At 38.5% G+C, this 23,133-nt stretch overlaps 2 protein-coding genes across 3 annotated transcripts; one reads left to right on the top strand and one right to left on the bottom strand.

Annotated features, from left to right (window-relative positions):
* The first annotated feature begins 3,242 nt into the window (after window positions 1-3,242).
* mfsd9 (major facilitator superfamily domain containing 9) lies at window positions 3,243-12,444 on the top strand. Of its 2 annotated transcripts, XM_053627496.1 has the most exons (6): window positions 3,243-3,413; window positions 4,356-4,443; window positions 7,499-7,542; window positions 8,471-8,600; window positions 9,363-9,572; window positions 9,723-12,444. In XM_053627496.1, the coding sequence occupies exons 1-6, from the start codon at window positions 3,330-3,332 to the stop codon at window positions 10,532-10,534; spliced, it is 1,368 nt and encodes a 455-aa protein (XP_053483471.1). In that variant the 5' UTR covers window positions 3,243-3,329; the 3' UTR covers window positions 10,535-12,444. The 2 variants fall into 2 exon arrangements, with proteins under 2 accessions (XP_053483471.1, XP_053483472.1); XM_053627497.1 differs by lacking the exon at window positions 3,243-3,413 and having other exon boundaries at window positions 4,406-4,443; window positions 8,476-9,572.
* A 608-nt stretch (window positions 12,445-13,052) lies between these two features.
* slc9a2 (solute carrier family 9 member 2) lies at window positions 13,053-22,936 on the bottom strand. Its single transcript, XM_053627495.1, has 13 exons — window positions 22,459-22,936; window positions 21,962-22,239; window positions 20,489-20,952; window positions 17,321-17,571; window positions 16,967-17,184; window positions 15,871-16,070; window positions 15,515-15,604; window positions 15,293-15,363; window positions 15,025-15,189; window positions 14,801-14,903; window positions 14,482-14,598; window positions 14,278-14,365; window positions 13,053-13,683 (listed from the first exon to the last, which is right to left on the bottom strand). Exons 1-13 carry the CDS (start codon window positions 22,683-22,685, stop codon window positions 13,295-13,297), a joined length of 2,661 nt encoding a protein of 886 aa, XP_053483470.1. The 5' UTR covers window positions 22,686-22,936; the 3' UTR covers window positions 13,053-13,294.
* Between the last annotated feature and the right edge of the window lie 197 nt (window positions 22,937-23,133).

Genomic DNA, 23,133 nt, shown 5'->3' on the forward strand with positions numbered 1-23,133 from the left:
ATGCCAACATCCTAGTGATTGGAATTTCATATCATTTTACTGACTCGGATCTTTGAATCTCGTTCAGAAAAATTAATGAATCTTTTTTCGAGTCATTTCGTTCATTTGGAAGAGATAATTACACGTCTTAGAATAGGCGATGCTGGCTTAAATCTAACATGACACAGAATAGAAAAACACCGCCATTGGACTCTGCACCCACTGCAATACACAAGAGACTGTAAAACACTTTCTGTTAGAGTGCAATATGAGGATATGAGAAGATGATATGAGGATATGAGATGATATGAGGATATGCAATATGAAGATATGAGGATGAAAGGACTGAGCTAGAGATGCAGATTGGAAATCAAAACATGACACTAAAGAACTTGCTCTGAAAAACATCTGGGGAAAATGCACCCTCCCCTAATAAATTATCTCAAAAAATACTGGGACAAGTGAGAGACTTTAGTAATTTAGTATGAATATATAATATGTAGTTATTTATTTATCTATTATTGTTATTATAATTTTATTTTTCCTGCCAATCTGCTGCCCAAACTCCAGTCCAGTAGGTGGCGGTAATGCACCTTAAGGGAAGTGGTATCTCAGCAGTTAAGACGTTGGACTTCTGATCGGAAGGTTAAGAGTTCAAATCCCAGCACTGCCAAGCTGCCTCTGTTGGGCCCTTGAGCAAGGCCCTTAACCCTCAACTGCTCAATTGTATAAATGAGATAATTGTAAGTCGCTCTGGATAAGGGCGTCTGCTAAAAGCTGCAATGTAAAGTAAAAGTTGGTTTGCCAACCGCCATTAAAACCAAAAGAAGAAGATTTTGTTCATTTAGGTTGAGCCGCACGGAATAACCAGCTCGCAGTTAATAAGGGAAGCCAGGAACGACAGACACAAACAGATTTCAGTGAAGTGGTGGTATATTAACTGTACATAGAACACAACACCAGGCTTATCTTCAGCTTGGGCCAAGGCCAAAAAAAAATAAAACAAAAGAACTTCTGGCTTAGAGAGCTACAAAGGTACTTCCTTAATCCAAAAACAGAGACAAAAAGGACCCCACTCCCAAAAGAAATGGCAGCCACACCCCTACTGCCGGTAAACCGAGTGAAACATATATACAGTAGTGAATATATTACATAAACAGGTACAGGGATAACCAAACTCACAGTCAGAACTATACTATACTATACTATACTATAACCACACACAATCTCCTAACACCAAATCACAAGTATACAAATCAAAAGATGTCATTTGAAAGCATCCGATTCAGAATTACACACTAAACACTATATAAGTGTATTTATTATGTTGTGGCTATTTTTTGACACTGATATGCAAGAATATATTCTAAATGATCCATTTAATTCTTTCAGTGTTGCTTTCTACACTAAATAGTATTGTTTGTTTCTTTGTCTCTTCCCTGCAAATATGCAAATGATAATCCACTGATTGATAGTCCATTGTACTTATTTTGTACCTGGTATATATATATGCATATAAGTATTCTTGACCTCTTATTCAAATAGCTAAGTGCCCCATTATTGCTTCGTTGTATTATCATATTGACCACAAAAAAGACTATTCATAGTCAACACTTCATCAGTGTGCAGGAACATTAAAATGTTGGGGCACAAGAATAGTTGCCTTATACCCAGCCCCTCCCAAAAACTAAATTAGATTTTAAAAACTATATATATAATCTGGGGCTTCCCATAAGTATGTGAATGCTATTGTTATGACTTTGATATCATTCAAATCACTGCTTATTTAAAAAGAGTATACTGTTTAAAATGAGAACTTTAAGAATTTAGCTTTAAATAAGTATTTGTTGCAGTGGCCAAATCACCAAATATCTTACATTTCACAAAAGTGTGTGAACGGCTTAAATACCTAAATAACTGTCTCTCTTCTTCTTCTCAGTGATGAGTGGGTGTCAGAAACGGAAAATTGTGCAGCGCCACCTTGGGCCCCGGGTGTTTCTGCTTTTCAATAAGCGCCATCTACTGGCAGAGAGTGAATTTACACTTTCATTCAGCACATCGAGCGAGTTCAACGCCTGAGTGTGAACACAAAAAAAATCGCATCGAACATCGTCCAGGTGTGAACAGGCCCTTAATGTTTATGTATGTTTATCTTTGTGTTTACGTGTCCACACGCAATCACGCGACCATGCATCTGTTCACGTAATTACGCTTTGTGTTGCATTGTAAATTTTATATTCGCAAAAACTAATTTTTCAAGATTTTGCCTGGATTTGATGTCTTTCTTGCTGAGATTTCTCTTATTGTAAAATCTCTTAAACTCATTGATAACAATAAGAATAACAAGTTTCTGAAGAATTATGATCATATTTTTCTTACTGATTGAGCACTTACTTATTGTTTATTGTTTGTTTGTTTATGTCATTCTATTTCAATGGAGTTCTGTTTTCTTTTCTTGCGATAAAAAAAGGCCACGTGTTTAGGTGTACAGACAGTATAAATCCGTATTTTTATAACAGTAAAAACCCTTCTCATGTAATCTTAATGTTATATTTGCATGTGTCATGTTTATCAAAATAAAACTTGTTTAAAAAATAGACCCCACTTTATTTTTATTTTATTTTATTTATTTATTTTTAATAATACAGGCTTATGTTGAACTTTCTTCTTGTACATCCCGGCACTGGATTCATTTAACCTATTTAGTGACAACAGGTTTTATTATAGTGGTTGCTTGCCTTTTCTAGTTTATCTATCTTCACTCTATCTTGGTCTCATCAGACCATAACACATTTTGCTACACGGTTTTTACTATTTATCTCCCCATGCACTTTACTCACTATGGTAAAATTCACTATGGTTTATTATGGGTTTTTTAAAGTAAAAAATAAATAAATAAATAAATAAATAAATAAATAAAAGAAGAAGAATTTTAACAGTAAAATAAAAACACAAGACAATATATACGGTCAATCAACTACAGTACGTTGGGGGGGAAAAAACCCATGAGGAACAAATCAAGCCATACTCAAAAAAAAAATTAATTATAAGCCTTAGGATTTCGAAAGCTTGGACTGTACCATGATCAGGGTTGCCAGTCTTCTTACTAATAATTCCTCAGCTGAATTTCCGGCACAATTTACACATAAAGTAATATTTATACATTCTTTCTCATTATACATCTTATCAACAGAAATATTTAATGAAACAATGATACATTTCGGTACATTTTGCCCCCATCAGAAGATGGTTTAATCCTGCCGGTGACGCACATGTGTTTTGTCCAGGCGGTGAAGAGAGAAACTCGGCTGCAGCTTCCGCGTTGACTGCGGCGGGCTGTGAGCAGGAGAATGAGCCACTCTGAATGTAATCATTTCCACACATCTAAGCGACCCGCATGGATTCTAACATGCATATACATAGTTGGGTTCATGGTGAGTAGATTTTGTTTATTAAGAGACAGCTTGCTAGAAGCCATAGTGAGTGGAAAGTCTTTTTCATATCTATTTGATAGAGGCTTTTATGTCTGAGCAGTTCAGGGTTAAAGGGTCCAACAGTGCCCCTCTGCCAGAGTTGGGACTTGACCTTACAACCTTCCAATCAGTAGTTCAACACCTTAAGATTCAAGATCTTTATCGTCATATGTACTTGGTTCAATGAAATTCTTATATTGTTCATTCCTCTCAAGACTGCAGGGTAAAGGGGCATAAGAGAACAATATAACTAATACAGGACAAAGAACACCTACAATAGAATTGTACACAATAAGCAATATGAACAATTCAAATAAGAAAATTTCACAGTTTCAAAGTATATTTAAAAAGGAATACGTAAATAGACAGGTGTAATACAAGTAATGATAAACTACCTGCGACTGCCTGTGACGTGGATCTGATCCACTTGATTCGTCCTCATCATTCCTGCACATGACCTGCTTTTGTGTTGAGTCCCAACTCATCTTACATTCTCTTTACTGTCTCACGCACATGACACACACACACTCATTCATACAGTTTAAAGCAGGAACATTCGAATTAAGCTGTTAGTGTAAAGGAAAAAGTGTGGTGTGTGTGTGGTGTGACTTCAGCCGAGTCCTTGCCCAGTCCTTGATCATGGGCTAGTTATTGAAACTTTGACAGAGTGCGTGCAATTGTGTTGTGTCCCTCATTACATCTTTCCCATCTTTGGATCTCATAATGAAAAATCATAGCGTATTGTGTCATAGAAAACAGATTAATTATAATCAGTGTGTTAGGACTGAATATAATAGTACTGTAGTGGAGTAAGTATTGTCAGCTATCATTATTATCAGTGTATCTATCTACAGTACTGTACATACATGCACATTCAACAGTCTTTGGGGGATTGTTTTGCAGGACCTCTTTGGGGTCAGTATGATCATCCCTCTATTGAGTCATCACGTGAAGGCATTAGGAGCAAGCCCGATAGTCTCTGGAGTAGTGGGTAAGTTTCTATGGCTTTATATACAGTGGGATCATAGAATCCTCTGAGGTAGTGTTGAATCTCAATAAGTGACCTGATCAACGTGGATTCAGCATCAAACTCAGTAGTAAGTAGCAGTATAAATACATTTAAACATTTATTAGACTCTATGAGGGAATATTTTCCCAGAGGCACATGCAGTGTGTACGGACACTGGCTTAAATTAACCACCTGGACGCATTCGGTATTAGAGTTGTTACGTTTTGATGTAATTCTTTCAGCTGGTGCTCTCCCAATCAAAACATCTGAGCATTTTAAATGTGCTCAACCTTCTCCCACTATTACAGTGTTAATGTGTCAGGTATACAGCAGGGAAGTTGTGTTCTTTCATTGTAGTTTAACTTCATACGTCTATACTTTGCATAATACTATCGTAAATGGATTTTAAAATACATATTGTGTAGTAATCATAAGACTTTCCAAATAGAGACCGTGGCATCTAAACTGTGTGAAATGCTACGTCCAATGACAGAATTGTTAATAATTATTAGCATTTTAGGCCAAAAAAAGAAAAGGAAAAATGACCCTTTTATCTGATGAAAATGAATGTAATAAAGTATAACAGTAAACTAGGTACTTCTGAATAGTACTTGCAGTTTTATACACCGTTTCTGCATTAGTTGAGATAGTTTTTTTTTTTTTTTACAGCACACACTGTTTTCAATGAAAAGCTTATTTGTTCTAGTCTGATGTACTTTCAAACAGGCTCACTAACTGAAATAGTATGGGCATTTATTATAATCACAAGGTTTCCAGCTCTTTCATCAGTCCAGTCTGGAATTGCTTTAAAGGTGAATTCCATGTAACATAAATAATGTAAATACAACATGTGATCCTGTGTACACACACAGGCACATTAGAGCCGGGAACAACAGGCAGACAGTTAATTGCTAATCATATGACTTTACTTTTTTGGGATAAGGATATAAATTCAGCCCCAGAGAAATTGCTGCTTTTGACAAAACAAAAACAAGATAATGCATCTCACGTTTTCGCTGTTAAGTGTTGCTGCTCTTCAGTGTCACTGATATCCATCACTCTTCTACTTGCTCTTCCTTAGCTATCCACCCATGAAGGTTTCATAGTAATATACACCACTGTATATACAATTTAATCAGTGCAAATATTTACTTGGCTTTGATTTGTCACATTACACCGTGTTCCAAATTATTATGCAAGTGACATATCGGTCGGATTTCAGTAAAATAAACATTTAGGTTTTAGTTTTTTCAAAGAAAGTGTTTTGTTTGTTTGTTTTATTTCTCATGTCTTTTTGGATAATTGCTATCAATCTCAGACAGGTTTGTCAATTATTTTGCTAGATGAGCTTCGTTAAAGGGAAACCTACTTAAAGAGGTTGTCCCACATTATTAAGCAAGTCACAGTTCTTATGCAATATGGGGAGGATGAAAGATCTTTCTGAAGATGAAACGCCTGAAATAGAGCAGTGTCTTGCAAAAGGCATGAAAATAACTGATATTTCGCAAAAACTGAATAGAGATCATCGAACTGTCAAAAGGTTTGTGACAGATTCAGAGCACATACATATTCACCGATGAATGCTGTGCTACATTGGATGGTCCAGATGGATGGAGTTCTGGATGTTGGTCAATGTCCACCCTGTTCCAGCAAGACTGCGACATCAGTAAGGAGGTAGCGGAGTGATGATTTGGGATGAAATATTGGGAAGTGAGATGGTACGTCCCTTTAGAGTTCCTGAAGGTGTCAATGTGACCTCCAAAAGATATGTGGAGTTCCTAACCGACCATTTTCTGCCATGGTACAAAAAGAAGAATTGTGCATCCTGAAATAAAATTATTTTCATGCAGGACAACGCACCATCCCATGCTGCAAAAAACACCATTGTCTCCTTGGATACTATGGACATAAAAGGAGAAAAAAAAGTTATGGCTTAGCCACCATCATCCCCTGACCTCAATTCTATTGAGCACTTGTGGAGCATCCTTAAAAGGAAGATCTATGAAGGTGGGCGGCAGTATACCTCAAAACAGCAGCTCTGGCAGGCAATACTGGCATGCTGAACTGAAATTCAAGCAGAAACTATACAGGGACTTACAAGTTCAATGGATGAGAGAGTCGTTAAAGTTCTCTCAAAGAAGGGCTCATATATTAATATGTAACCTGAACTGTAAATAGGTTTTTTGTTTAGAATTGTGTTGAAAAGTGATCCGTCCATGCAGCACATGTGACGGATTTCTGGTTTGAGTTCATTATAACCCACTGAATGTTTTCAAGCTGCATTCTGCGTCATTATTTGGAACAACGTATTTTGTGTTCTTAACAAACAAAATATCAATAAATCTCTTGTCATGATCAGTTCTTTCATTTGTCACATCCACATTGTAATCTAATTATTGAAGATAAAAAAAAACTGTTTAGGAAAAACAAACAAAAATGGCATGTGCATAATAATTTGGAACATGGTGTATATTCTGAAATAGTATAGTTTTTTTTTCTTTCTTTTTTTTGCTATGATGAGTTACAGTTGCATACACTCAAGTTATCATAAGTTACAGTTGTATTTAATACTATGAATTATTTCAGACTGTGTACTTTAATTCACTTAGGCCTGCCCAGGTTGCATGCTTTTGTAACTTGTTCTTTGGATAAAAGCATAAAAGAGTAAACATAATTTCATGCCTGATGTTAGATTTGCAATTGTATTTAAGAATTTAATGCCTTCTTTCCCAACATCAGTGTCTGACCTCACTTGTGGCTGAATGGGCAAATCCTCACAGCCACGCTCCAAAATCTAGTGGAAAGCCTTCCCACAGGAGTAAAGGGGGGCTAAATCTGGAAGGGAATGTTCAAAAAGCACATATAGGTGTGATGTCCTTGTGTCCACAAACTTTTGGCCATATAGTGATATATAAACCAGCTTTGACCAAGCTGTATTGATACTTGAGACCCTCACATATCCTAGCTAAAAGACCAAATTGAGACAAATCTTAGGTGTCAGAGTTAACCAGAATAATCTCTCCTTTGTATATTGCAGGGTCTACTTATGGGGCTTTACAGCTTTTCTCCAGCACTTTAGTAGTAAGTAATGAATATTTTTCTCTAACAAAATCCTACCACTCTAACTTAAACATTAATATAGAAAACAATAGGATGAATTTTGCTGTGCATACATTATACATTTTTTTTTATATACAAGTGTATTAATAAATAATTGTGTTATTATCATCATAACATGGATCCTCAAGAAACTGGATGCATTGCTAACAAACCAAGAGCATGTTAATGCAATACATGTGTTCAGTATCTGAGTCTTGTCCCCACTTTAAATTGGTTTAAAACTGCATGGTCATGAGACAAAAATTAGGAAGTGAAGGACGTGTTTGTTTGGGGATTTTTTTTGTTGGATGCTAAGCACTGAGAGGGATGAGATGAACAGCCAAATCTCTGTTTTTCCCTAATTTATTTGTCCCCTAATTGCATAATAAGTCAGCATGTTCTGTATGCTTGTGTCCTGTATAGTATGCGTCATCGTACTTGTCTTAAAACTAAGCTGTGAAATGTCTCAAGCTGAAACCTACAGACTGCATATAGACTCCCAGCTTGGATTCCAACTCTCATCATCACCCATTTCAGCAGTCGTGCTTTCATGAGATGAAAACAGTGTTGCCATATTCCTCAGTATGTATAGTGTTTGCTACTTAAATGTAGAACCTTGGTAGCTCAGTGGTTAAGATGTTGGACTACTGATCAGAAAGTTGTGAGTTCAAATCCCAGCACTGCCACTGCTGGGCCCCTGAGCAAGGCCCTTAACGCTCAACTGCTTAGTTGTATAAGGGTGTCTACCAAATGCCAAAAGTAAATGAAATGAAAATTAAATACTTTTTCAGAGTCTTGCTGTGAAAACACAAGTTTAATGAACTTGCTTTCAGACAAAGCAACTTCTAATTAAAAAGACATATTGTTACATTTCCTCATGTTTCTTTGCTCCTCCACCCTCATTTGACAGGGCAGCTGGAGTGATGTAGTGGGGAGGCGCTCTTCTTTACTGACCTGCCTTCTGCTCAGTGCTTTCGGATACAGCCTTCTGGGGATGTCCACTTCTGTTGCCCTGTTTGTGCTGGCCCGAATACCCGTGGGTATGTTATGGAGATCTGTTGCATCTACAAATCTGAGACGAGAAATCATTTCTGATTTGATGCAGAACATACAGGACTGGACCTATCATTTTTGTCCTCTTTATCTGTTTATTATACAGTATGTTTGTTTATTTTATGTCTTCTGCATTAGTGTGTCAGTAAAAAAAAAAAAAAAAGGGCATATATTTAGATTTCCAAACCTTCATTTTCCATCCATATTTTTGAGATGACAACAAATAAATGAAATAAGACTACTTGAGTCATGAAGGCTATCTGGGATCTGCAGAAACATTAAGTGAGAGACAAAGACTGATGAATTGAATCTACAAGATTTATTGAAGAACATACTAGCTGCTTTCTTTGTAAAAGTCATGAAGAGAACTGATGCGATTTTAGATGAAAAGCCAGTCACATGAAATTGACTTTGATTTATTGCTTTTTATAGGGCTAAAAACTAGAGTATTATTTTGTTACATAGGTTTAGTACTCGAATGCTCGGTTGGGAAAAATTTGGGATTCACCGAAACACAGATAAGTGGGAAGAGTGTCATGTGACCTAATTTAGTGACCTAAATTGTGATACTTTATAACAACAGCTATTGATCTTCTTTCTTTTTTTTTTTTGTCAGAATTTTGATATTTAGAAAGTGAATTATATAGTCTTAATGTGGTTGGTTTTATATATTGCAAACCAAGCATGCAGGCTCACTTTCAAGCTGTATTCATCAGTGATTTACGTTGCTTGTATTGTTCACCCCTCAGGGCTTTTTAAACACTCCTTGTCCATTTGCCGAGCTCTTCTGTCAGATGTAGTGTCGGAGACAGAGCGCCCCCTGGCGATGGGTCACTTTAATGCAGCTTCCAGTGTGGGATTCATCCTGGGCCCAGTGGTAGGAGGCTACCTCACTGAACATGAGGGAGGATTTTATATGTCCTCCTTTGCCTGTGCAGCTATCTTCCTCCTTAATGCAGGTGCACTAGATTTTGTTATGTAAAACACAATAACCGTCTGTTTACCAGTAGACTATTATTTGTATGTATACAGATGTAACGTCTGGTTGAAAGGGTTATGTAGTAATCTGCTCTGTGGACTTATTTAGACTGTTTTGTTATCATTCTCAGGTTTGGTCTGGATGTTGCAATGGGATGAGATTTTAAACCACCGTTTCGATGCTAACAGGAACAGTAAAAGCAGACAGTCCTATGACGGACTGAGAAACTGCGATGGGAAACATCACGGTTGTCCTTCCACCACTAAAACTTGTCACTCTGCTGTATCTCAGTGCAAGGACTGGGGTAATATGGCTCTACACCAGCTGACCTCAGTAGGAGCACAAATCCGCATGGTGGCTTCTTCTGACATGTGGGATGTATTCCTGGTGCGTCTGCTAATGGCGCTGGCAATCATGCTTTACCACAGTAACTTCTCTCTGGCCATGGAAGAGCGCTTTGATTTGAAACCTAAAGTGACAGGCTACATAATCAGCTACAGCAGCATGCTGGGTGCACTGGCTGGGTGCCTGGTGGGCCCCATGACTCGTCTGTACAAAGGCAATATGTCTGCCCTGCTGCTGCACTCCACAGCATTCACATGCTCATTGATCTTCCTGTATGCCGCAGCAGGCAGCGTCTGGCACGTGCTGCTCTCCTCCACATTCTTTGCCATCTCTACCAGCGTGGGACGCACCTGCATTACAGACCTGGAACTGCAGCGTGGAGGCAATGCGAGGGCCAGTGGCACCCTGATTGGTGCAGCACAGTCAGTGACTGCAGTGGGACGCATATTGGCCCCACTGCTTTCGGGCCTGACTCAGGAAATCAGCCCATGTGGGCCACCAAGCCTTGGCGTGCTGCTGGCTCTCACAGCTCTGGTGCTAGTGCATGTCAGGACTCCAAAGTGGGCTAAGATAAAGGGCAACAATGCCAAAGAGTGATTGGACAGAGGTTCAAAGCCACACAGATTTAAGAGAACAAGGGGCATTGTCGTGGCAGCTGTTGAAATTGGCAGTTATCGGAGTATGAAATGAGTAGGTTTTTGGAAGTGTTAATTGCAGGAGACGCGATCGGCAGCAGAGTAGCCACGGATGCCTCTATACACACACCAGGAGGACATACCAGACCAGAGGAAGACTCTAGGACAGATTCATATCTGATACGACTACTTACAGAACTTGTTTTGAGTGTTTGAGTGCTGGTCACATAAGTCTTATTGAAGATGGAAATTCTGTGCATAAGGTCTGTTTCTAGTAGCTGCTCCTTTTAGTTACTAATAAGTTTAAATTGATCTTTTTTTAACAACAGAAAATGGAAGTGTTCATATATTTTTTAGCAAGAAATAGTACAGTGCTGCAGCAGTTAGCATTGCTACCTCATAGTTCCAGGGTTTGTTCTTGAGCTCGGGTTACTGTCTCTGAAGTTTCGCATGGCCTTCACATTTCCATGGTGATTTCCTCTTGGTTTTCTCCCACCTCTAAAAAATAGGTGTTTGCACAAGGTGCCAGGTGATGGACCGGATTTCTGCCTTTGCCCAGTTTTCCTGGCATAGGCTCTGGATCCACTATGACCCTGACCAGGATAAAGCAGCTACTGATGATCAATAAATGAATGAATGTTGTCAGAGTAAAAATATAAATTATTAGGACGGTTACTATAGTATCTGTATGTAAATTAAGCTGAATATTTTAGGAACATGCACCCCTAGTTTATTTTAATAAATTTTTTTTGTTTTTGTAGTGTTTGCTAATTTAGAATATATTTGCAGATAGTACATGTCAAACTAGGGTCTTTAAATTGCACATCCCCCCTTAACCTGTGTGTGTGTTCAGGTATTATAATCAAGGCTAAAGAAAAAGACACATTAATGAGCAAAAGAAAGATGACCAATGATCATGAATCGCTGATGCAACAGTTTGTGCACAGATTTACTCAAGTTTGGCCTAATTTTTATTAGGTTGTTTCACAACATATCACACAGGAAAATGTTAATAAAAACACTTCATTATATTACATTTAAAACAAAGGAAATCACCTGTTAACATGGAAAATCAAACAATCTATAGTGTACAGTTTTCCAGATCAGTTTCAATTAATCACAATTCAGTGACGTACACACTCCGTGGCCTTGTTCATCAAAGTTGCATGGTCAAATCTGATCCCAAAACACACCCTAAATCCACTGATGGTTTCCTTTTCATCCATTTCAAAGTACATGTAAATCTGAGCATAACATTTTAGCTAACAATCAGTATTGTTAGTATTTACAGCAAGTAGCCTGTAGTAAGTGCAGTAGTATTAGTAGTAACAATAATAATAATAAAAAAAAATGTTAATAATAAATCACAATACAGGAAACTTGTACTAATATGCAGGTAATTTATAAATGTGAATCAGAATGCACTGGACAAAATATGGGCGTTTAACAGCTCATTAACCCTTTAACTGAGCAACAGGTGTGTTTGTGCAATATGTGTGTTTTGAGGTCATTACATAATTTCATATCAAGACCTTCACATACACATATCCCATATATTTGAACCAGTTCTAAAATTATTATTTTTTTTAAATAGCCATAAATAGAGTTCAAATACCCACAGGGGAGATTTGGAAACGGTTCAGTTTTCTACCTGAACAGAGTACATTTCCATACTTCACTACAAAAAGTAGAGCAATTTTCCTACAACACAGTGGTTCCCTGGTGGACTAGTGGTTAGTGTGCGGCGACCTCATCGCCATGGTCCGAGTTTGATTTCCGGTCAGGGAATCAACCCACTGGAGGGTTGTACGAGGCAGTGCACACTCAGTGCCAGTACCAAGCCCAGGAGGGTTGCATCGGGAAGGGCGTCTGACGTAAAACTTGTGCCAGATTCAAAATATGCGGACGGGTGATCCGCTGTAGCGACCTTGAACAGGAACAGCCGAAAGAGGAAGACAAAACAGTGGTTTCAAAACTATCAGCATCCTAATAATTAATATTTATGATGCCTGTCCAGGAGAGAATAACACCACCGAACCGCTTCCTGTAATGTCTAACAAGGCTAGAATCACTTGTAGAGGGATGTTGGTCCACTCCTGCAGTACATTTTAAGCTCCTTTATACTGTTAGGGTTTTGCATGTGGACTTACTTCTTCAATTCAGAACTCAGCTTTTCAGTAGGGTTCAAATTTTGGGAATAAAATGGTCATTGCAAAAGCACCGACTTTGTGCTTCATTAACCATTTCTGTGTTGGAAGTGTGTTTGGCTCATCATCTTGTTGAAAGCTCTATCTATGGCCAAGTCTCAGCCTCCTTGTAATGAGTAAATTGGGGCATGACGTGTGCATACTAGTGTGCATGAACCTGGCATTAGCGTGCATGAACCTGTTTCCACACAGCTAATATTCATCAACTGCGCTTGGTTTGATGTTGTACAACAGTTAACAGTTAAATAGTAAATCCATGCACTCAAATCTGAGCTCATTTCTACACAACTTTGATGAATAAGGTAATGATTATAATGAGTAGCAGAAAGAGTACCAGCATTTTCGATACTTTCTTATACTATATATTTACAAAACATGAAGTTCTAAATGAGTTGATGAGTCACAACATTTCTGATTTAATCCAGTTATTCCGGTTTTTACTGGCGCAGGAACAGTAGTGTAGATTTCCTCATATCATAGCAGCCATATAGTTTGGTTAAAATCCAATGTGAATGTCACTTCTGCTGGCCTCGTTGATCCTGTGGCTTCCACAAAGGTCTCCGTAGCAGAGGGTTTTGTGCATCACTGGTGCCTCGCTGAGGAGGCTCTGGGCTCCATACACTAGGGGGAGATACAGTCTGCTGCTCTTCTGCCTCAGGCTCACGGTCTCTGGTCCTGTGGTGGATGCGCCAATGTGGAGCTGAGGACCTGGACGAACTGGATCTGGAGCTCAGGCTTAATGAGACATTCCCCTTCTGCTCCTCGCTTTCCTCATCTATCATGGTCTCCTTAAAGGGCTCCAGCCTCCTCAGAGGTGTCACTGGCATGGACGGGTTCTGTAAAGGCTGCCTAGATCTGGGCCTGGCTGATGGGTAGCTAGGATTCATCGCAATGTCAGCATCACCTGGAAAAATACAGGCATAGCTATACTGTACTAAACAAACAAATGCGTGACCAGGATGAGTAAGATACTAATCATGTTCCTATGAAACTAACCTTTGAAACAAGAGTTCAACATTGGCTACAGTAAAATTGTAAAAAAAAAAAAAAAAAAAAAAAAAAAAAAAAAAGGGGTAATGGTTTTGGCTGGTTTCTAGTAGCACAATGAATGAAGAAAAAATCCCGGTACATTTAACAACCCATATCTCAGGTCCACAAATAATAAATCCCAGTATTTTGCAGTGTCAGTAAAGTCAATTTTGTACTGAAACAGTGCAAAATCATACTTGCCTTTCTTCACAGCTAGAAATAGCTGTATCTTTAAACATCACTGTAGGTTCCAAATTTTTCTTAAGGATAAATATGTAGGATATAAAGTATGCATGTAAGTACATACACTCACCATCCACTTTAACAGGAACATCTGTACAACTGTTCATTTCTGCAGTTATTGAATTACCCAAACTGGATAACTGCATAAATTAGCAGGTATAGAGGTGTTCCCGTTAAATTGGACAGTAAGTGTATGCACGTAATCAGTAGTAAGTTTGATCCTCACCAGTGGTGTTCAGTCTTTTTGTAGCAAATCGGGAGTTCAGACTCTGGCCGACAGGAAGAGAAAAATATTTTGGGACCCTGGCTCCATCCTAGGGGAGCAGAGGTATCAGAAAACATTTGTACATCAGACAAAATTGACTAAGATAGTTAAAAATAAGTTGAATGCCACCATACAGGAGCAGTAAGACCATGATGTGTTTCTCACCAAGCTCTGGCGTCTTCCAGGTCTAAGACTGCGTCGGATGGTGGTGTGTCGCCTCATCAGGATCTCTCTGTCTCTGGTGTCGTTAGGGAGCGCATGTTTATTGGTGTAGGACACCGTCTGAGAGTAAAACAGAGTCAGAAGATGACAAAAGAAAAAAAAATACCTGAAACTTAAAAGGACAGTCTTCCTTTCATCCCATGAACACTGATTATATGGAAGTTGATATAGTGAGTTTGGACAATCATATTAATAAATGACTGTATATCTGTAAAAGAATGAACTAGCGACTGATTTAAGTTCCACATAGTGTTAAACTCACCCGTTCTCTGATCTTATACATGTTCTTTGACAGAATATCATGCATTGATATCAGATCTGTTGTCAACAATGTCTTCTTGGGTATATTAAAATTGTTCTCCTCACTACAAAACACCACAGAGAGAAGGTTACAGCTATACAGTAACCTTCGGCATCACTATGCACAGTAGTTAATTTATAATAATAATAATAATAATAATAATAATAATATGCAAGCAGACATACTCCAATGATCTGAACTGTTCTGCACTGATGTCACCAGATACCGTGTCCAAGATCTCCATAGCATTTTGAAGCTCCAGTTTTTTATAAAGAGCCACAATGCTCGACTCAGCCCGGTCATCACGGATCAAAATCTTACGAAGGAACCAGTTGTTAAACCTCATAAACCTAATAAAAACAAGTGCAAAAATGAAGGTGTTTTGTGGTCATTAAATCCACGTTCCTGCATTTTTTTAGAGCACAGTATTGTAAATAGGGCTTTAATATTTGCCTGTCTTTTAAGGAGTGGTGGCTCCATTGTCCACAGAGATCCTCTATCCCTGCAATGGTATGTTCCATCAGCTGAAATGCAGAGCAGCTTGATTATGACCAGTACATCTTTATTTCTTAGATGCACATGTATGTAATAATTAGTATTAAATTGTACAATGAATCTTAGTACTCCATCAAGCTTGTGTGTCAGTATCATTATGTTCCACATCTGATTACCCACCCTTTTGTGAATCTCAACGTTAATGGTGCAGAAATCCCGATTTGTCTTTCTAACATTCATCAGTTCAATAATTGGCCTTATACTGATACCCTACAAAGGAGGGGGGAAAACATGAAATTAAAATAAGAGCTTCATGTAAGGTGAAGAATATTCTTGGATTACAGTGTACTAATCTTCTTGGATATTATTTAATACAGCATTATTCACTTTCCATAGTTTCCCACCACTAAAGCATTCAAAACTGTATATAGTGTTGCATTAACTTTGATATGATAAGAAGAATCATTGCTCATTAATTGTATTTAATTCCAGTTAGACATTACCGTAAAGTGACAAATCGTCCGGTAAGAAATTACCTGGATGAAGACTGTGAAGAGAATGACAACGATGCAGGTGGTGACAAAAAGTTTTTTACGAAGAATAGTATCTGGAAGGGTGAAAACTAATGCAAATGTTATAGCCCCTCTAAGGCCACCATAGGCCAGACCAAACTGGTCTTTGAAGTTGAAGGGGATGGTGCGAAAGGGGTTAATTATCTGTGTCAATACCAGGACACCTGCAAGACAAGAGATGTTTAAAGAGCTACTACAATGCTCTAAGCACAGATGGCATGTTTATTCTGTACAACTGTATTAGAATGCATTGTTCCAAGGATATGAAGGTCTTAAAAACTTTTGAAACATGAACTCACCATTCACCATGCACATTCATGCAGTTATCCATTCAGGCAATCATTTGGCAGTGGTACAATGCATCCAACCATGAAGATAGAGGTGCAAAGAACAAGCTAGACTGTTGAAGATTGGAAAATCCTTGCCTGGTCTTTTTCCAGTCTTCAACTGTCCAGTTTTGTTGAGCACTGTAGTCTCAGATTTGAGTTCTTGGCTGACAAGCGTGGAACCCAATGTTATCATCTGCTGTTGTAGCCCATCCACATCAAGGTTTGGTGTGAGGTGCATTCTGAAATGCTTTTCTGCTCACCACAGTTGCAAAGAGTGGTTATTTGATTTACCGTATCCTTCTTGTCAACTCAGACCAGCTGGACATTCTCCTCTAACCTTCCTGTGGTCTGCAGAACCACAGCTCACTGGATGTTTTGTCTGTGTGAATGCTAGAGACTGTTGTGCATGAAAATCCATGCATGGTGTGCCTGGCACCAACAACCATGCCACTGTCAATGTCAATGAAATCAAATTGTTTCCTGATTTTGACAATGATGTGAATATTACCTGAAGATCTTGACCTGTATCTGTACGCTTTACGCATTGCACTGCTGCCACATGATTGGCTGATTGGATAATGGCATGAATAAGCAGGTGTACAGGTATTCCTAATAAAGTGATCAGTAAGTATATGTTTAAAAATTATATTTATACTTATATATTTAATACCATTTGGTATGTCTTATCCTTTTAAATATATTTCTATTCATCAGAAAACTTTTTCGCTCACCTAGAGTCCTCCAGAGTTGGGTGAAGAACAGAGTAAAGAGGATATAGCCCCAGTTCCACTCATGGTCTGTTGTTATGGTAACAACACCCAGGAAGAAGAAGATAAGTGTCTCTGACACAGTGCCAAGCATTTTGATGGTGTGCCGGATAGTGGTGCACGAGCGCTGGGACACATTCTCTTCCACATAGTACTTCATGGTCAAGGCGCAAGTCACAATGCTGTAACAGCACAACCATTAAGCTCTGATAAAAGTATGCGCGCTATCTATTGTACTGTCATTGTGAAAACGTTTTATTTCCTTTATCGTTATGGGTAACTATGATTGAGTTTTTATTTGCACATGACTTTACTCACGCCATGATGCTGGAGATGGACAGCAGCTCAGCCAGCAGATAGGCGAGGTAGCTATACATGAAAATGAAGAGAGGCTCAATCTCTCTCACCTTCCATGTAAAGCGTGTAGTGAAAGCTGCCACAAAGCCAAACAGGAAGCCGAATAGCATTCCTCCAAGGCCTACCACAAAAAAGCGTGCCACAGACAGAAACACATCTGCCACATCCACCACTGGCAAAATCGCCATATGATTAAAGAGATTATACAGCACCTGAAACACAGGCATGAGAGACATCATCACATACCGACAATCCACTTTTCTAACACCATATACACTAATAATACACAACAAGGCAAGGCTAAAATATGTCTGATGCTCTATGGACTGGCAAACCAATAATATTCTGTACAGGGTGTCCCAAAAGTCTCTATACACAGGGAAATGAACACTTTATAGTAAAATATCTTCCAAATTTTTATTATCTTCTTTCATATGTTATCTCATTATTATATCATCATTATTATATAATATTATATTACAGTACATATATATATATATATATATATATATATATATATATATATATATATATACATACATGTATATGTATATATATATATATATATATATATATATATATACACACACACACACACACACACACACACACACACACACACACTAATATGGAGGCTGTAAAAAATTGTCTTTATTGTTTAACCTTTTGATATTTTGTTCAAATAATTCATAAAAATACTCTGCTCTCATGGATATCAAACAACTGCAAACACAACAGGTTTATTAAAAAAAAATTATATAGGTGTGCAACAATTATTGAATTCATATGAGAAAAATATATTTGAAGTATATTACCATTTATATTTAAAAACATTTTGTACACCTGGGTGACTTGAAAGAAGAAATTGTTCAACCATGACGTCCAACCATGGGAATAAATATGAGGTAACACATAGGCCAAATTCCTTTAGTCATTCATAATAATGCGTAAGACCAAGGAATATAGCTGTGATGTGCGGCAAAAGATTGTTGAGCTTCACAAAATGGGCGGTGGCTATAAGAAAATAGCACAAGCATTGAAAATCCCCATTTCCACCATCAGGGCAATAATTAAGAAGTTCCAGTCAACTGGAAATGTTATGAATCAACCTGGAAACGGACAGTTGTCTATACCGTCTCAACACACTGTGAAGAGGATGGTTCGAGTGGCCAAAAAATCTCCAAGGATCACAGCTGGAGAATTGAAGAAGTTAGTTGCGTCTTGGGGTCAGAAAGTCTCCAAAACTTGTTTGGAAGGGTTTCAAGAAAAAAGCCTCTACTCTCATCCAAAAACAAACTCGAGCATCTTCGGTTTGCCAGACACTACTGGAACTTCAAATGGGATCGGGTTCTATGGTCAGATGAAACCAAAATAGAGCTTTTTGGCAATAAAGGGTTTGAAGGGTCTGGAGAGATTCTGTATGGAGGAATGGACTCAGATCCCTTGCCATGTATTCTCCAACCTCATCAGGCATTATAGGAGAAGACTCAGAGCTGTTATCTTGGCAAAGGGAGGTAATGATAATGAGTCTTTATTTGTCACATATACATTACAGCACAGTGAAATTCTTTTTTCTTCACATACCCCAGCATGTTAGGAAGTTGGGGTCAGTGCACAGGGTCAGCCATGATGCAGCGCCCCTGGAGCAGAGAGGGTTAAGGGCCTTGCTCAAGGGCCCAACAGTGGCAGCTTGGCAGTGCTGGGGCTTGAACCCCCAACCTTCTGATCAGTAACCCAGAGCCTTAAGCTGCCCCCTTTGTGTGCGGTAGCACAAAGTATTGACTGAAAGGGTGCCAATAATTGTTGCACACCTATATTTAACAAAGATTTTTTTTGTTTGCAATTGTTTGATATCTATAACAGCAGAGTATTTAATTATTTATTAATTTTTTAAAAAAAATTTAACAAAAGATTTGGGTGCCAATATTAGTGAGGGGCACTGGGTGTGTGTGTGTATACTTTAACAGGAAACATGGGAAGCACATCACACACCACACTGTTGGCAAACTTATTGTTGTGGACCGACCAAGAAGTGACCGAGACGTCCACAAACATCCACTGACGGAGGCACAATCGACGTGGTGCTGGTAAACATAATCCCCTATGTATGGACACTTTTGGGACACTCTGTATAATAACAACAGATTGCTAGGAATAAAATGGCTACTGTCTGATCCTCCATACTGTAAAACACTTGTTAAAATGCATCAACCAAGCAAAATTCTTTAATCAGATAAATTTAACAAACAGGTTATAGATTATAGGTTTGAAAGTAAAGTTTTCTGTATTCAAAGGCATATGGCCTGGTGGTAGGACCTTTTATTCTCCTTTCACTTGCCTTTGAGTCTCTGTACCCAGGGACTGACCACACCTGCCCTTTCATGATCAAATGTTTGCTTTTTTTTTGCCAGGTACTCTACAGAAAACAAAAGATTTGCTAACAGAGACCGGCACACCCCCACGTTCTGTATGGCAACTGAACATTCCCCATTTATATATTTTGCTTCATAATTTTGTTGCATACTAGGTCAAACTTATAAATACATAGGCTATATGCCTGTTTATTTAAGTTAGAAATGTAGAAAATGTTATTTATTTTAGAAAGGTTATGCTGATAATAAAAAATTTATAAATAAAAAAGATTACTTCAAGTATGTGTGGGTTGATGTTTTAGCTTTGTCAGCTTTGCTGGTGGTTCAAATTACACTGAGCTAATATGACACTTGTTGTGCATTCAACTGTTCACACTAACAGGAAATGTCCATACCGAAACTGCCAAGACACCATCAGGTCAAAGCAAAACTAATAGCAGTAATATAATAATGATTTTGGTATTTCTGCAAAATACACAATGAAATCGTTTTTAAAAAACTGCAAAGAAAAACATATGTTCAGTAAGGGGTATAATCTTGTACAAAGATCTCTGAAAATACAGTAGCAGAAAGAAGAAGTTCCAGTCCAGTCAGTTGAACCTGATATGTCTGTTGCACAATACGTTATAAACGCCTTTAGCAAAGCTAAACTAAATTATTCTATTATCAGAGGCTTTCTCCTTCTGTATATCTAACTATCACAAAAGTGCTCCTTCTTTACATGTTCTTATAAAGCTAATCAAAGCAGTTCACTCACCACAGTGACAGCATCATTAAATAAGGACTCGCCAAACGCCACGATGTAAAGCTGCTCATGAATGTTGACATCCTCAAACACAGTGAGCACTGCCACAGGGTCCACAGCCGCGATAATGCAGGCAAACAGCAGGTTTTCTTGCAGGTTGATATCCTGAATGCCAAATGCCTGGATCTGGCAGATACCGAAGAGAGAGATACCGATGCCAATAGAGTTCCACAAGGTCCCCACGATAGAAAACCACATCACCGTGCCAACATTCTCAAAAAAGGCCCGAGTGGGCATGAAGTAGGCCGCATCCAGAACGAGGGGCGGCAACATGTAGAGGAAGAAGACACTGGAGGTGAGGACAGCTGGGGGCTCCTCGTGTACAGAGTGCATGATACCGCCCACTATAAGCCCAACAGCAATCAGCAAGCAGGTCTCTGGTATCCATATTGTAATTTTATGGTACACATGGAAACCTGTTTTTAAAAGGTAAAGAGAAAGGTGACAGGTTTATCGTGGTCAAGGTTCTGGACTCTAACCCAAAAACACTGGGCGTGAGACGGGAACACACGGTGGATGAGACACCAGTCCATTGCAGGACACTATGCACGCACACACACACATACAAATTCACAACTAATGACAATTTATAGTATCCAGTCTACCTATCTGCAAGTTTTGGGAAAGTAGAGGAAGCCAGTACAGACACAAGGAAAACAAAAAAATACCCAGAGCAGTGGTCACCAAACCCTCTTCCTTGAGATCTACCTTCCCACAGGTTTCATCTCCAACCAAAATCCAAAACCATACACACCTGTTTTACCTGATCCAGAACTTCTTAAGGCAGTGATTGGATGGTCAGGTGGGCACAATTATAGTTGGAGCTAAACTCTTCAGTAAGGTAGATCTCCAAGGTTGGTGATCATTGTACAGAAGGTTTACACTGTAATGTACCTAAACATTACCAGTTATTTTAGACAGCATATATGCTGACATTTTGATAATAAGCCACAATAATGTGCTAGAAGCACTGGCATTGTATAAAAAGGACTGAGCCAAAACATAACGTACTGATCATTACAAAAGCGGTGTGTGACTATAAATACATATGGCGGAAAAAGAGAGAACGTTTCCTAAATTCATGACAAATCACAGCAAGACTGATGATGACATTGATTATTTTTTCATGAATAGTAACAGTGTAGGGAAGCGGTTTAAGTTCTGAACTACTGTAGTGCTTATGAATTCAGGACTGCTAGAGACATTGTTTGCTGTACTGTATGACATTACACTGGAAGTCATCCTGTATCAAAGTGTCAAAATAATACACCTAAACTTTATACACTGAGAGAATGGACACAATCTGGAGTCAGTGGGAAGTAAAGCAAAGTATACAGAGGTAAACTACAGGACCTGGAACAGAAACTCCTTATCAGCTGTGATTAGTTTTTAAGGAGTGTGTGGAGGACACGTGTGTTTGCTTACCTATTTTCGCAAATGAAGCAAGTAACACCCACAATGTTATCTCGAATGGAATCTGAACGCGAGGGTAATTTACAACAAACATGGGGATATTCGTTTTCTCTGGTTCAGGAACCGACTGGGGCGCGTCCTGTATGGGTTTCTGTGGTGGACGTTGAGATGGAGGGTTGCTTGGTGTCGGTAAATGCGTCACACCAGCTGTCAACCATGCCAGTAGTGACCATGATATTAAAAAGATAAAAACTGTTTTCGAGTTAAGTAAAAATTCCATTTTTTTCACTCTGGAAGAAAGAAGAAAAAAAAACAATAATTATAATATAGTTATATGCTGTACTCTTCTTTTATAGTCAATTGCTGTGTAAAGTCCAGATGTTAAGGGGAAGAAAAAAATCTAAATTAATTAAAATTTCATCACACGCCTTTGTTGTCAAGATTTAGGCTATAACTGGTCCTTACGCAAAAAAAAATAAAATAAAAATAAACCCAAAAAACATCCATACCTGTAGCAGGATTCCCTGTTTGTTTCTCTCGCGCTGTTTCTCGTGCACCTTACCTTTCGGGTTTTACCTGTGCTGCAGATTACACACACGCCTGCCTCCTTGGAGACTGGCTCCTGATTGGAGCGCGCCTTTGCTTTAAAGCATCGTTCCACAGGTGTAAGAAACCTTGGAACATTATATTTGAAATGAATACATGTGCCATTCTTCTTCTTCTTCTTCTTCTTCATCTTAATTGGCCTACCTGGTCTCCACAAATGAGTCGGGTCTGTTGGAAGCAGGAAAAACAGTGAAAGGATCTGTATGACCAGGATGAATATGAATAAAAGCCACAATGAGAAACTCGACACGTTGTGTTAGTAGTAGTACTCGATGTTAACCTCTAGATGACGCCATTTGGCCACGGTTTATAGCGAAGTGTAACCTGCGCTCATCTCGCTCCGATTCCATTCAATTTTATGTGTATAGCATTTTTGGGTTTTTTTCCAAATACACAGTGATTTCCGCCCCACAGCACATGTATTGTAAAATGAACTAGCCTAATGTTATTTTGGGGGATTATTTCATTGCATTGTCCTTGTCTGGCTTTTCTAACAATTGGCTTGTAAATAATAGGCTATATGTTTTGTTTTTTTTAATGAATACTTTTATTATAGATACTTTTAATCTATTATTTGG

The sequence above is a fragment of the Ictalurus furcatus genome, chromosome 6 (genome assembly GCF_023375685.1).
Source record: "Ictalurus furcatus strain D&B chromosome 6, Billie_1.0, whole genome shotgun sequence".
Lineage (NCBI taxonomy): Eukaryota > Metazoa > Chordata > Actinopteri > Siluriformes > Ictaluridae > Ictalurus > Ictalurus furcatus.